We start from the raw sequence: 15,987 nt of genomic DNA, 5'->3' as shown, positions 1-15,987 counted from the left end.
TTTCTGGAGAGCTGCAGTTACATGTGGCTGTATGTCCTGATTAGTTGTTGAAATCCAATATAGCCAATCAATTTGAACTGGTCAAAAAATCCAAATAAACTTGTTGATATGCCAAAATAAAGTTTTGATATGCCAATAAACCCAATAAACCAATAAAGTTTGATATGTCCAATAAAGTTTTGATATGTCCAATAAACCAATAAACTAAAAGATAAGAAACAACTTGCATTAGAATCACATGAAAAAGAAAGGTTTAACTTCCTTGCCATGTTACAAAATTACACTTAAACAAATAGCGTATGGCAAGGATAAAATGAAATATGATTGTTACTACTTAGTTAAAGTCTGTTAAAGAGTCCTAATGCATATATAAAAAAAAGTGCTTTCGAAATAAAGTAAGGTTACAAATATTGGAAATGCGGTCAGAATTATAGAATAAATATCACAATGAAAGTACTCACCCCAAGAGAATTTGTAGACCATAAAAATGAGTCTTATAATAACTTTTGCATCCTTTTATAAATTTCAAAAAGAGGCAAAAAATAATCCCACCACTGAAAAGTTGTTTTAACAGAAAGTGGAAGACTAAATGAAGTTAGCACATATGTCATAGGATGTTGCTGTAGATATCATAAAACTAGCTTGTCTGTCAACACGGAACAGAATAGTCTGCCGGACAAAAGTGAGAGGACGAATATTTATTCTACGGGACAGAAAGAGAGACAAAATAAAGACAGAGGAAGAAGAGAAAAAAACAGAGGGCGCCAACTACTTTTAAAATAAAAAAATAGTAAAAATTAAACTGAAGATAAAGAAATTAATATATCAATAAAGAAATTAAAATGAAATAATTATTTAAATATAAATTAATAGAGATGTGATGTTTATAACGTTACAATGTAATACAAATTTGTTGTTCGCTACCATTGTTTCGCTAATAGCCAATTTGGCTAATGCAATTTTTGATAATAAAAAAAAAAAAAAACATATTTAAGTATTAAAATAAAAAGAAAAATTCCACATGATTTTCTATTCATAATACAAATTTACACCTTCATAATGTTATGATTTCCATAAAACATTCATGCTTGAGTAGCTTTCATAGTAATGTTTACCAAAAAAATATGCACATTTTCACAAAATCAGCTCGCTTTGTGGTTTTGAACATTTCGCCTACACAACGTTCACTCTTTGTTCTTATAAAAAACAAAAATTCCCTTGTGAGGCTGAGTAACTAATTGAAAAATTAAGATTTAAAGCAACAAGCTCGCCAAAGCAGCAAAAAGAAATCCATTTTCACTATTCCATGTTAAGAGTTCATAAAAAGGTTTTCATTTCTCTTTCTCTGGGAAAACCAGCGTAGAACTACACAAATTTTTTTGTGTGTTACTAGCTCTGGCTTAACGACTTATTGTGTTCCCTACTTTCCACCCAGGAAACGGCTAATGAGTAAAGTTTTTTATTTCAAAGCTATAAAATACGCGAGACATGTAGAAAACTCGAGAAAATCCAGAAAACTTTTGCGTTTTAACAATAAAATAACGTTCACAAAATGATTGCCGCAGCTACATAATTGCTTGTATTGTTGATTTACTATAAAAGATTTCTAACAAATTTTCCCGAATATTCGATGAAATGAGAGCAGTCTTGTTATTTAAATTTTTATATTATCAGCTTATGTAGAAAGATATCATTAAAACGTATCTGAGAACATTCAACGAAATGTTTATTTCTTTTATATAGAGTAAATAAAAGATACAAGAAAGTTGTAAAAGCACCGATTTAAAACCTTAATATTTCAGTGAACTAACTCACAATACTCTGAATCTTCACTATTGTGAATTCACTCTACGATCTAAGCAAACTACTCAACATTAATAAACACAATTTTTTTATTTATATTTTTTTATTATTACTGTTCTTTACAAACCAAAAACATTTATTTTATTTTATTAATAACAGCAACAACCACTTTGGGTTTTTTTTGGCTTAGACTTATCGTCATACAGCCAGACACAAAAGGAATAAGACAGTATCCATCATTATAACTAAAGCTCGGATTTATAGGCAACAAAAATTGAAAAAGAAGGCGCCTATATAGGCAAAGATTTTTATTAAAAAAGGCAGGAATATTAACAATATAGGCAATAAAGGAATATAACTTATGATTTATTGTACAAAGTGAATTAACGTAATATTAAATTAAGGCAGGTATATTTACACATCATAATCATAACAGCATAAATAAGCTGGTAACTAAATAACTGTAAATTGATAATTAAACATTGTAACCACTTAAAATTAATTTGTTCATTGAAAACGAACGTTCGACATCGACAGATGTAATTGGAGCATATTTCAGAGCGGATAATAAATCTGGCATAATTTGAAATTCCTTGGAAAATGTCCCATTCAAAACTTTAGCAACATTAGATAAAAACGAAAAACCTTCATTCTTGTCGAAAACATATTTCATTTTTTTTTTTTTTTTTTTAAATTAATTGACCGTTACTTCCAGGTGCCGATTTAACTTTCGTCTTTAAATTATCTATTAATTTTACTGACTCACATAAATTTATCTCTTGTTTTTCTAATAAGGTAATTGTGGTAACTATTAATTTATAATTGTCATTGATATAAGCGAGTTCCCGTTTCAATTTGGGATTTTTTAATATTTTTTTTGCTTCTCGAATGGCTTCGGAAATATCATCATCAAATTCTGACATAACCAATTCTATTTCATTGCAGTGTTCAAAGTAAAAAAAACTGCTTCGAGCCAGGTTCCCTACCTTGTAATTACTGGTTTAGGTGGCCAAGGGACACCGGGAAGTCTTTCTTTATATTTTATATTTGCACCTTCAACGGAGCCTTTACAAAAACTTTTTTCATAAAATTTATAAAATTATTTACCAACGGAAACAGATTTCTTATTTCTTCAGCAATTCTATTTACTCCGTGGGCTACACAAGTGCAATGAATTAAATTAGGATAAAAGATCTTTAAATTAACAGCAGCTTTTAACATATATGCCGCAGCATCTGAAAGCATTAAAACTATTTTATTCACTGATATAGCGTTGAGTAAAAAGAGGTTTGATGAAATTTTAAAAAAGGCACAAATAGGCGGAATTTACGAAAAAAGGCAAAAAGTGCAAAGAACAATTATAATAGGCAAAATAGGCAAAAAAGGCATTTTGCCTATAACCGAACTTTAATAATAACTTACCTAAATCCTAAATGCCCTATCAAAATTAAAGATTACATCGGTATTAGGAGAACAGGGACACACTCTTCTCGCCTACGGACCTATCAAGGCATTGATTTATATAAGACACAACAACACTAGGTCACGGAGAGAAGGAAGTTATACAAATGGTTTAAAACAATGGTAACAAGATTAACTAAATAATTGTTAGAGAATTATAATGATAATTTGCTGTTTCAATTAAAGATTTGTAAATATCTACAGAGCCAAGTGATAATAAATATAGTATGTTCCAAGGAGCTGCTATTTTGTATTTTAATAAATCATTTATATGTTTGGATGAGTAGACTGTATTTTTAGAACAACCAAAAAATATATGTTCTAAATTACTTTCCTCTCCACAATGCTCACATTTGTCATCATTCAAAACCTGTATTTTAAATGATATGTCCAAATGTTTTGGATAACATGCGTGTCTGAATCTTATTCTAATAATGGAAGTTATGTGCAACCTGGAAGCTCTACAAGACTTGTACCAAGGAAATTTGGGAATATCTGGCTGAATTAACGAGTATCTATTTTGGCTCAAAAAAGAGTATTCCTTCCACTGGTAGCTCCACTCTCGAAGCAATGTTGACTTACAAGAAACAATACTATCACAAAGCGTTACTTTATGTAGAATACCAGTATCGGTTGAAAATCTTTCTTCGGCTAATAAGTCGACATATTCATTATACTCAAATCCTACATGTGCTTTAATCCAGAGAAAATGTACATTGATTCCTTTGGTTAAAAGAGTTTGAATATTATCCACAAGGAAACTAAGTTACTGTAGCTGGCTGTATACCATGTATCACAAAAAAATTGTTAAAATCCTTTATAAAAGGTATATACAATTAAAAAAACCCAATCGGGCTATGTCATGAAGACAAAACGTTTTCGGAAACCATGTTCCATTATCAATGTCTAGGTGTACATGTTTGGAGCCATTAAATATCTGGGTAAAAACCCGTTTAAAGTTATGGGTTACAATTTGGTTTACATTATTTAATCTTATATAAAATATTAGCAGTTGCTATTATCAAGTCCTCGTAGACATTTTATCTCAATACCAGCAACTTCATGTGGAGTCGTACATTGCCATGTTATCTAATCCACTGGTAACTTTAACATCCTAAGGTTACTTGTTCTCTTCTATTGTTAAATTTTGGGAATTTTTAATGAATAATATCAACTTCGTAGAGCTTGCTTCGGGAGTTCTTCCATGTGTCCTGCCATATTGAATTAATCTTTTCTTTAAATCATGCTTTGAGGTTAGTGTGAACCGATTTCGTATTCTCTTCTGCCTTTGGGTTAGTAGGTGCATTTTTTTTATTTTGTCTACAACTTCGATTTCAGTATGTGACGATATCCATATAAAATTAACTTTAATGTTCATATTTTCAGAATGTTTTAGTTATTTTTTAATGAGAAGGTGTAGTGGATGATTACAGTAGAGTTGGTTTAATATCACTATTGAACTGAGAAAATCTGTAATAATGATATTTTTCTCTTTTTATTTTTGTTAACTATCAGAACTAGTGCTTTTAGTATCGCATACAGTTCAGCAGAGAACGTTGTTGTATATGAAGGTAATTTGTAAGCTTCTGTATAATCTGATGAGTAGATTGCTGCCCCAGTTTCGTCTTCGTTTTTGGAGGCATCGGTGTAAACTTTGAAACAGCTACCATATTTGCTTAATATTTTTCAAAATTCTTGATTAATTTGACTTGCTGGCGTTTCTGATTTGTTTAGGCGTGGGATTTCTGGTGTCGAAGTAGAGGGAAGTCGAATTGTCCAAGGAGGAATGGTTTGAATTGGGGAGATATCGCTGGTGTCTGAAAAATGGATACTTATCGTTAACAAGTAGGTATGTAGGCAGTAATAGAAAGGGTGATCTGTTCGCTTTGAAGTTTGGAAACAACTTTTGAAGCGGTCAGAGAATACGTTGTGTATTGTCGCGGCATAAGAAAGACTTAGATATTGTCTTCTAAACGAGAGTGAAATCTCTCTAGTTTCCCAGTATAGGGTTTGTAATGGACTTGTGTGTTGTACTCCTAAGAAAATTCGAAGACCTTAATTTTGAATAATATCTATTGTTTTTAATTACGTTTTTTGGAGGAGTTGTAAACACTTGAGCCGTAGTCCAGTTTGAAACGTACTAGGGGCTTGTAGATATGTAGTAATGTAGAAGAATGTACCTTGAATTTTGACAGGAATCGTTGTGTCCTGTAAGTATTTATATTACTGACATAATTTACTACGATACAGTCATATTGCTTCTAAAATAGAGTTACAAATAAGCAATTTATTCTAATGGCAGCTTAAAGCTGGCCTGTAGTATTTACTGAGTTTTGGAATAATAGAAATTTGGACCACTTGGGAAGTAATCTCTATTTAAAAATAAATTGACAATATAATTAAATAACCAGACTTTATAATATCCATTTTTATTAATAAATCATTTATTATGTAACTATATTACAGACAATTGTTTTTTTATATTCCGAATATTAATTACTCTTTTTTGTTCCAGATTTTGTGAAAGGAATAACAGTGGTCATTTCGTATAGCACATATAGTAAGTACTTCACAGATAACTAAATATTTATTCTTGAACGACGTTTAGGAGTAATTGTTGTAAAAACAACCAATTTCTTTGTATATATAATATATTTTAAGGTTACTTTACGTTAAGAAAAACATTTTACAGTTTTCAGATTTCTAATTGTACATTTTTCGCTTCAAAACCATGTTTTGTAAAATGCTTACTACCTAATCTACATAAAATGAGTAAAAAATACCCGACTAGTACTGCAACAATATAATTTGCTTATAAGGACTAAGAGGAGAACTGAAAAATTACTGGGCTTGGAAATGGCGTAAGCAAAAAAAATTATATATTTTAGATAGCCATAAATGGAGAACAGCTCCCAAAGGAATGGACGGAGGCATATATGACATCTATATTTAAGAAAGGAGATAGAAAACGATGCAAAAACTACAGTGGAATAAACCTAATATCATCAATAGGAAGATTATATGGAAAGATACTGCGAGAAAAGATAGACCAAGCGATAAAAGGCAAAATCGGGGAGGATCAGGCAGGCTTCACGGCAGGAAGATCATGCATAAACCACATATACACACTGGAATAACTGTTGGAAAAGAAAAAAGCAAAAAAGGGAGATATACATTTGGCATTTGTGGACTTGAGAAAGGCGTATGACTCTGTACCAAGGTCAGAACTATGGGAGGCAATGTACAAATTAGAAATGCAGACGGAACTCATAGAAGCTACAGAAGCTCTGTATAAAGAAAATAAAGTGTCCATTAAAATGGGAACAAGAATCATAGCAGACTTCAACACAACAAGGGTTGTTTCACATCTCCAATCCTATTTAAAATATACTTAGAGAAAGCCTTGACTACATGGAAAAGAAAATGCGAAGGCATGGGAGTACCGGTACGAAACGAATACCTATATACGATAAGCTTTTCAGACGATCAAGCAGTGATTGCTCAAGACCAAGACGACCTCAGCTACATGATGAAGAATCTACAAGAAGAATATACCAAGGCTGGCCTAGATATTCTTCTTCTTCTTCTTCTTAGCCTTCTGTCGTCCATGTTTTGACATAGGCCTCTCCTAACTCCTTCCATCGGTCTCTATCCTGAGCAACATATTTCCAATTTGTTCGTGCTATTCTTTTAATATCATCAACCCATCTCATCTGTGGTCTTCCTGTTCGTCGTTTACTTTCGTAAGGTCTCCAACGTTGTATTGTAGTATTCCAACGTTGGTCTTTTTGTCTAGCTTGTGACATAGATATTAACCTCGCGAAAACAGAGTACCTATCTACAAGTGAAGAAGACATAAAAGGTCTACAGATTGATGACAACGTAACAATCAAAAGAAACGATAAATTCAAATACTTGGGGTTTATAATCACGAAAAAGGCAACAACAGAGGAAGAAATTACACAAAGGTTAGGACACACAAAAACAGCAATCCGACAACTTAACTCAGTATGGTGGGATAGACACCTAAATATGAAGACAAAAACACAGAGTTATAAAACATTAGTGCGAAGTATTTTGACATATTGGGCTGAAAATTGGATCATAAACAAGAAAAACAGCAGTAAAATAGTAGCAACAGAGATGGAATGCCTGCAAAGATGCTGCAGAGTAACAAGAATGGATAGGAGAAGTAATGACGAAATAAAGCAAAGAACATTAATAGAAACAGACATACTAACATACATAGAACAAAAAAGACTAAACTATGGACATGTAATAAGAATTAGTGACAGATGGATAAAAAGAATAACCGAATAGGAAGGAGGAAAAGAAGACGACCCAGAAAATCCTGGAGGAACGAAGTAGACGACGCCATGAGTAAGAGAGGTCTAAACGATGGAGAATGGGACAACAGAGAGAGATGGAAACAATTGAACGAGGGAAGGCAGTGAATACTGTAGAATCCCTGAATATATATATAAAAAAAATTAAAACGTTTGCTAACGGCTACTCGTGTCTTGGTTGGAGAGCAAGGTCGTGGATAAGGATTCCTTTTTTGGTGGGGACTGGGAGAACTAACTACGAAAAATAAATCAAGAAATACTTACAGAAGTGTCGTGAGCACATACTAAGCAAGAAAATTTCTAAACTATTAGAAATTAGGACGCCGTTTAATAAAATCCTCTTGTTGTTTAAAAAGAAAGGTGTAGGGTTGTTCTTTCTTAAACATGTTTAATGGTGAATATCTTTTTAAAATAAATATTTTTTTAAACTGATAGATTGAAGAGAAAAAATTACATGTTTATTTTTATTTAGATAAACAGTTATTACAAAAGAAATATTTTTAACCTACCAACAAAACAAAATTAAAAACTATGATTTAGTACCAAATGGCAGAAAAAGATGTACTAACTTTCATATATCTAAATGAAACGTCCCAAACTTTCTGAATCATTAAATAATTATCAAAGGTTAATTGTATTTAAAAGAAACTAAAACATGACAATAAGCTAATACATATATTTATTTATAAACTTTTTAAATCGTTATGACAGCAAATCTTATTGTATTAACGATTAATGTTTATTTAGAAAAATTTAATAAAACTACTTGCTTCACTATTTCTTTTTAAATTAATAAAATCGTTTTTTACCTTACATTTGTCTCACAAACTTTAAACAATCAAAACCTGACCTTTGAAAGACTCAAAATGGAGGCTGGATAGATCGTAGCAGAAATCAAATAAAATACTGTAACCTCAGAACCTTTTTTGGATGGTGCTAGAAAGGTCACCAATGGAAACACTGCGGACGACAGCCAGACGGTTGGTGGAGAGCGAGTCGTGAGTTTAAAACTAGCTTTTGGAATTGGGAATGGGTCCTACGGAGGAAATACGTAAAGATAGGACAGGATACAATATATTAGAAAAAATACAGAAATAAACAAAAAGATAGATGGGTAAAATTACCAAAGATAAGATAGAAAAAGGGCGCCACTTAACTTTTTTTGGTTCAAGGGGAAAATTAAGAAACTTTAGAAACTAAAAGAGGTAAAGAAATTTAGGTTCTGAGACCAAATCCATGGAAAGATATCAACAGTTCATTATTAAATAAATTTTGTCAACACACTACATAAACAAATACTAAATATATTAATTTATTAATCTCAGTTGAATTTGAGTCTTGGAATTGAACCTTGATAGTTTCATCAGAACGGCCGAAAAAAACTGACGATATATTAAAAAAATCTTGTTCTGTCTGCCTTATAGATTTAAAAATATTGTCAGCATTTAGCAGGTTGTTTATTTTATGGATTTCGTCAATTTTTTTGTTAGATACTCCAGTTTTTCCTCATTATTGGTTAAAAAATCGTATGTCTCAATGAAAACAGTCTCATCACTTTAATCCATCCGCATAACGTAGCCCATTCATCTTTGACGGTCTATTTTAATAGTTTTTACGATATCTGCTTGCCAAAAATTTTTTGAAATTGTATCGACTTTTACAGGTAAATACTTTTCTTTAACTTCGTCATATATGGTCCTTAATAATTTACTTTCAAAGATTCGTAGTAACTATGGGCATTGTCATTGCCCATTTTACTGATATGAGTGTGATAGTAAGTGAGCACTGGGCGTATAATTGTTTTATAAAGTTTGCACTTTGTTGCTCTCAACACACTTTTCGCTCTTTATTAACAGCCAAGGGCAAAATAGCAGCAGTTCCTTTTAATATTTCTTTATATGTTGTTTTTATAGTGACCAGGTACCCTAAGTAGCAAAATTCTTCCACCTTTCCTATAGTTTCATGTTGCACCTCTAAGTGATTTTCTTGCTTTCTTAATATAGCCAGCATATATTTAGTTTACTGGGTGTTAATCGCAAGTCTGATAATATCAGCGAAATTTTTAATACGTGTGAAGAAGCTTCAATTATCTTATTATCTTATCTGCATATGTCATTATTTGTTATTATTAAGTTTATTCCTGAATCTATCATTATTTATTTTTATTACAATGTATTCTACAGTACCTTTGTTGTTAATATAAATATTTTAATTAAATTGATAGTTTTAACGAAATATTTAGATACCATTTTAAGAAAATTGTGTAGATTGACTGGACTAAAGATTATAGCGCTATTCAGATTTTAGCGGCAGGTGTACTCAAATCTGAGCAAGCAGGTTGTGTCTGGACAGACAAGGCCAACGTTTAAATGGCTCCATAATTCAGTAGGCCAAAAGAGTTACAACGGCACCGAAGCGCAGCGATCTTGAAAAATAGCAAGAACCTGGTGGCTCCCCTGAGAACTCCTTCTCAATTTATGCGTTAATTTAAGCTTTACAGAAAGTTTATCTTGTCACTGGAAGTTACCCGAGGTTTACCTGAATTATGCTCAGCTTCTCCTATCTATTTTCACTAACGATTTAAAACCACTTGATTTTCGGGAAATATATTACATCTAACAATGCAAATCGGTAAAAATACTAGTTAAGATTTTGTTTTATAGCAAATTTATTATATTGATTACATTACTTTAGTTTACTAAAAATTAATAGATTCCTTTTTTTATTCTCTCCCATCTACAATATTTTTTATAAAAAGCACAAAGTAAACTTTTTAGCAATAAATATTATCAAGAAAAATATATAAAATTAACCATTTACTTTAACATTTGTATGTAGCTTATTGTCAAAAAGTTATTAGGAAAGCGATACATTTGTATCAATATCCTAATATAGCCTCACTTGAAAAGCCAAATTTGATATTGGTATTAATAATTAGGCCTCCATAAGTCAAATAAAATCTATAGTTTTTAGGTATTGTTAACGAAGAAGATTTATATTTGTATATCCCAAAGAAAAATTTATAAATAAATGTAGATAGGGATGCCGACTTTGCACCAGTTGAGGCTCGCAAGTCTCCTAATCTAAACTAACCTTAGGTGAGCTATTATTATAATCATAAATATACAATACAAAATCGACTAACTGCTGCACTACAGTGGCGTTTCCCCAGTGCGAGAGAGAAACTGACGTACAGTAGTCTCTACATCTCTGTCTAATGAGCAGGGTTTTTGGACCACTGGTCCTTCTCATTAGTCATTAGGCCACGTGGTCGATAAACTTGACAAAGTAGATAGAGCTGCAAGGCCAGCTTTGTGTCACTTTCTCTGTTGCACTGGGGAACTGGTTGGTATTACAACGATCGGTCTATCTTGTATTTATGTCTATGATCATAATATAACTACTCGCACCCCATTTTCCCATTTTTTCATTTACATTTCTAACTAATACAACACTACTATAACAAAATATCACTTTCTGTTGAATGAAGCGTTTTTTTAATTTTCAATGGTTTATAACAAGAATCTTAATATATACATTATTTTTGCACTCCTACTCGAACTAACGTCGGAAAACGAAAAAACTGTAAGTGTTTGATTAAGTATGTAACACATGTTCTGTGCTGTTCCTTTGTTTCTCCTCTGTTTTCTTTATTAACATATCAAGGTTCCAGAATATTTCTTCTTCTGCTATAATACGTCTTATAGCTTTGTACCAATTGTCAGATGAAATTTTTGATATGAAGTCAGATATTAGTTGACGAACATTTTGACGTTTAAATTTTGTATTATTTCTCTTGACATTTCCCTTCATTTAAGCCTAGATTAGTTCTATGGGGTTAAGTTCACATTAAGGTGGTAATCGCAACACTTAAACTCCATATCCGTTTGCTATTTTAACAAAATATTTCTTAAATTTTGTTGAATATTGTTTGCATATCTGCTATAACTCTTTTTTAAGTAAACTTTCTGCTAGCACTACTATTTCTTTGGTTATTAGCGACTCCACCAAGGGTTTTTGCTTTCTCCATTTAGCGTTAGTTAATGGTTCCTTTATTTTTGAATGGTAACTGGCATTTTCCATGACTATTACAGAGTTGAACGGTAATAAATCTATCGTTTGACTGAAATATTCCTTAAAAGCACTAGCAGTCATTTCTTCATGGTAGACGTTCGTACAAGTTGAAATAAAATTTATCAAGACTTCATCAACAAATTCTTTATCTGCTCCAATATAAGTGATGATTAAAAGGCAACCTCGGCTATTTGAAAATTTTAAACCCTTATACATACCATCTATAAATACCCGACGAGAATTTGTAACCAGTTTATCTAGCCAAACTTTTTTTACAAAATGCCCTTTATTTATCCATGTTTCATCTAAATAAAAAATATTTTTGCCTTCTTTTCTCAATTTTCGAATTTCCCTAAAATATTGGCTCCTCCAACAAATAATTTCTTCTTTCCCTGTGAGCGCTGATTTTCTATTTTTATATTTATACACAAATCCTAATTTACGTGAAGTTTTCCATAATTTGTCTCTTATAATTTTTGGGATGATTCCTCTTGTTTTGTAAGAGATGCGAAACCTACCGACATTGCCAAAATCAAAGGCCTAATTGGTCTTCTTTATCTTGCTGATATTGGAAAAGCATTCCACATGAATTTAGAGGATCTCTGGAGAACACATGGCACTGGCATTGAACCTTTTCCGCTTGTAATGAGTAAGCCTAGATTTCAATTTTTTTGCAGTATCTGCGATTTGATAACAGTCACAGAAGAAATAAAAGAATACAAGTATATAAGCTGACTCCAATACGAACATTGCTAACAATAAGAAAATGCTATGCTTATTCTGCTTATGTTACCATTGACGAGAAACTAGAACACTTCTCGCAAGCCAAATAAATATGGCATACAAATGTTTGCTATTTCCGATGCCAAACAGTTCTATACCAGCCACTTGGAAGTGTACATCGGAAACAATTAAATGACCCTTTTCGTAAGTTAGTACAGCGATGCAAGACGTAATAGAAAGACTTTGTGATCGTATTTATGGGAGTAATAGGAATGTTATTCTGGATAATTGATTTTGTAGTGTCCCTCTGGCTCATAGCCTTAAATAAAAAAAAATAACTTTAGTGAGTACAATTCGAAAAAATAAAAAAGTTGCCATTAGAATTTGTACACAATAATGGCCGATGTATTGGCTCTTATATGTTTGGTTTTTACGACAGAATCACCTTAGTTTCGCATATTCCAAAAAAAAATTGTCTACTCATTGTCCTACTCATCTCTAAAATGTACCATGGAAACGATATTGATCCTACGACAAATGAACCTGATATAATAATTACAGATAATGAGACGAAGGGCGGAGTAGATGTGGTGGATATATTATGAGCGCAATATAATTGAGCCCGTGCCATGAGACGATGGCCTATGGTTTCTTTTTGTAGTTTGTTGAATGTACCAGAAATAAAGTCTTTTGTAGTTTTTACTAGTCTACATAAAGAATCTAAAACACCACGTAAAGAATTTTTACTGCAATTCTCTATGTTATAGTACTTGCAAGCACTCTTGACCATGAAGCTGCTCGAAGGCGGAGTCAAAATTCACGTAAAGGCAGAAAGATTCTATTGTAAGTGGAATTATACTAACCAAACTAAAATGTTCTACCGTCGACTGCAACCTCGAAATTGTCGAAATAATTACAGTGTTGGACTAAGTAATAAATAAAAAATTGCACGGTGCATAACAAAAATTATTTTTATCTGCATTTCGTTTATATTTTCAATGATTTTTGTTCAATTTTTTTTTAAAAACTGGCTTTAATTTGATATTTTAAACTTAACTTTCGATATTAAACGTGAAAAAAGCCCTATTATTTATTGCAAAATTATTGTTTATAAGTTTATATTTTCAATTTCTTATTTTGAGTTGAGACATCTAACTAATATTATGGGATGAATAACTAATACACATTTAATTTAATAATTTATTTTTAAAATGTCTAAACAGTTGTATCTACTTAAAAATTATTTACAAATTAACTAATTTTTGTATTGATTTATAATGGTATTTAGAGATCAAATACGAGACATCAAAATGTAACATTTTTAAGACAGTGCGTTAATTTTAATAAAAAATAATCTAATAAACAAGTTTTAAAATAAAATTTTAAGGGATATAGATAGATTGTTGAGTGAGTATGATGATACAGAAATATAAGTTATATTAAATATAAGTAAATTATAAGTAATTCTTCTAAAAGTTCACATCCTAGGTCACCTTCATCATCGTCAGTGTCTGACCACGAACTATTAGAATCATCTTCGCCAACGTGTATAATTAGTTCAGCCACGTCATCTATTAAGTGTTCTTTTTTAAGGTATTCCTGTTCTACTTCAATAACGTGTTCACATGTATTCTTCCACACATCTGCTCCGAGATTGTTGAATTTTTCTTCCACTATTTGCCTAACGTCGGACATTTTAAACGACACATTCTTTGAAGCCACATCATTTTTAACTACTGCCCAAATTTTTTCAATAGGATTTAGTTCGGGGTGATATGGAGGAAGACGTAATACAATGTGTCCTTGTTTCGCTATTATAGTGTCTACTACATATTGTTTATGTGCTGGTTTATTCAATTTAATTTTTGCACAAAGTTCTGGTTTTGTATCAGTCACTGCAAAATAAATGCATCTTTCTGTTAGCCATCGCTGCATGTCCTTTTTTTCCATGAAGATGTAGGGGCAACTTCACAGGCTACGTTATGATAGGATGCGTTGTCCAATACAAGCACGGTTTTCTGCTGCAAGTTGGGAATTAACTTTTCTTGAAGCCATTTTATAAAGTTTTCGTGGTTCATATCATTATGATAATCTCCAGTACGCTGACCAGATTTGAAAATTAGTAGGCCATTTACAACGAAACCTTTGTCCCCTCTTGCATGTACGATAATTAACCGCTGACCTTTGGCAACAGGAGACTTTAAACACTTTCTTGAACCATTATCCCATGATTTAGATGTTGTATGGCTGCTGTGGAGATACGTTTCATCAGTGTAGATAACATTATAACCCTCAGCTCTATATTTTATTATTTTTTTTAGATATTCGGTTCGTTTGGCTCGAATATCCGTTTTTTCCATAAGTATTTTTCGGTTGTCATTTGTTTTTTGCCATTTAAAACCTAATTTCTTCAACACTTTTCTGAACGACGATAGTTTATCTTGGAAATTAATCTCATTCTCAACAGCGTTGTAAACAGCTGACGTTGTAGGTGTGCTGCCATGAATCATTGCAAAGGTATGCACTGTGTTTCTTATAATTTCTCCCTCATAACCATCGACGTTGGTTTTCGGTTTTGGCTGATTAATTTTTTTTCTGGGAGATTTAAAGACATTTCCCGAGCTTCCTGAAGGAGATGAAAAATCGGAAACTACTTTTAGAAATTCCAGTGGCTTCAACAACCATATTTAAAACCGAAGATTTTGTGTTGTGTTTTTCTTGTTCCTTTTTTAAAAACTTATATACATTGTAAACAATATGTCGGCCCTGACTGTGAATAACACGGCTGTTATTCATTATGATAGCTCTGTGAAGGAAATGAAAATATAAAAATATTTTGATTAAACAATTATGATTGATCTAAATAGAAATTAAAAAAAAATATCACTTCTATGTTCGGTAGGTGTTATAAAATGTTTATTTTTTCTATAAAAAAATCACCAAAAGAATATAATTTAATTATAATCTGACAACGAATTAAAAAAAATGTTAAGATTACATAACTACGTATCTATAAAATAAGTATTGAAATTTTCTATTTTTATCAACAAAAATTATTTTTTATGTTAAAAAAGTTTTAAAAATGTAAAATTTTATGTTAAAAAGAACACGATATATAAAACAAAGATTTAAAAAAAATGTAAACTCAAATCAACGTAAATCGTAACCTATGAAGTAGTTTAAAAAAAAAAGATTTTCCAATATCAAATATTAACCAATTAATTGAAACAGACTGCAAGTAATTTTTGTTTTGCACCAGTCTCAAAACAAAAAAGAAATGAAAAAAATTTATTAAAATTTCCTTAATGCACCCCTATGTATTTTAATTTATGATAAAATACCTAACTTTTGACCGCTTTTAATAAATTTGAATACGCAACAGGTTAACGGGCGAAAACACACAAACTTATTGAAGTTAACACCTCAAAGTCAAAAACACAACTAAAAATTTTCAAGTCGATATTTTCACGTTGTATAGTACAGTGCGTTTCGCGTGGAGGTGGGGACTAAACCAAATTTCGTCTACTGCGCCGTGGTCAAGAGTGCTTGCACGAACTTTACTAACCAGGGAGTATCAAAA

General features: G+C 31.6%; 1 protein-coding gene across 1 annotated transcript; it reads right to left on the bottom strand.

Moving 5' to 3' along the window:
* Window positions 1–14,326: 14,326 nt before the first annotated feature.
* Window positions 14,327–14,917, bottom strand: LOC140450556 (uncharacterized). The gene has a single exon (XM_072544212.1). It carries the CDS (start codon window positions 14,915–14,917, stop codon window positions 14,327–14,329), a length of 591 nt encoding a protein of 196 aa, XP_072400313.1.
* Between the last annotated feature and the right edge of the window lie 1,070 nt (window positions 14,918–15,987).

This window comes from Diabrotica undecimpunctata, chromosome 9 (genome assembly GCF_040954645.1).
Source record: "Diabrotica undecimpunctata isolate CICGRU chromosome 9, icDiaUnde3, whole genome shotgun sequence".
NCBI lineage: Eukaryota > Metazoa > Arthropoda > Insecta > Coleoptera > Chrysomelidae > Diabrotica > Diabrotica undecimpunctata.
Note: the sequence above shows the minus strand (reverse complement) of the source record. Positions and strands in the feature narration are given on the sequence as shown.

Bases quoted from the DNA above. Each gene is read 5' to 3' on its own strand.
- LOC140450556 (XM_072544212.1), bottom strand. From the start codon at position 14,917: ATGATTCATGGCAGCACACCTACAACGTCAGCTGTTTACAACGCTGTT.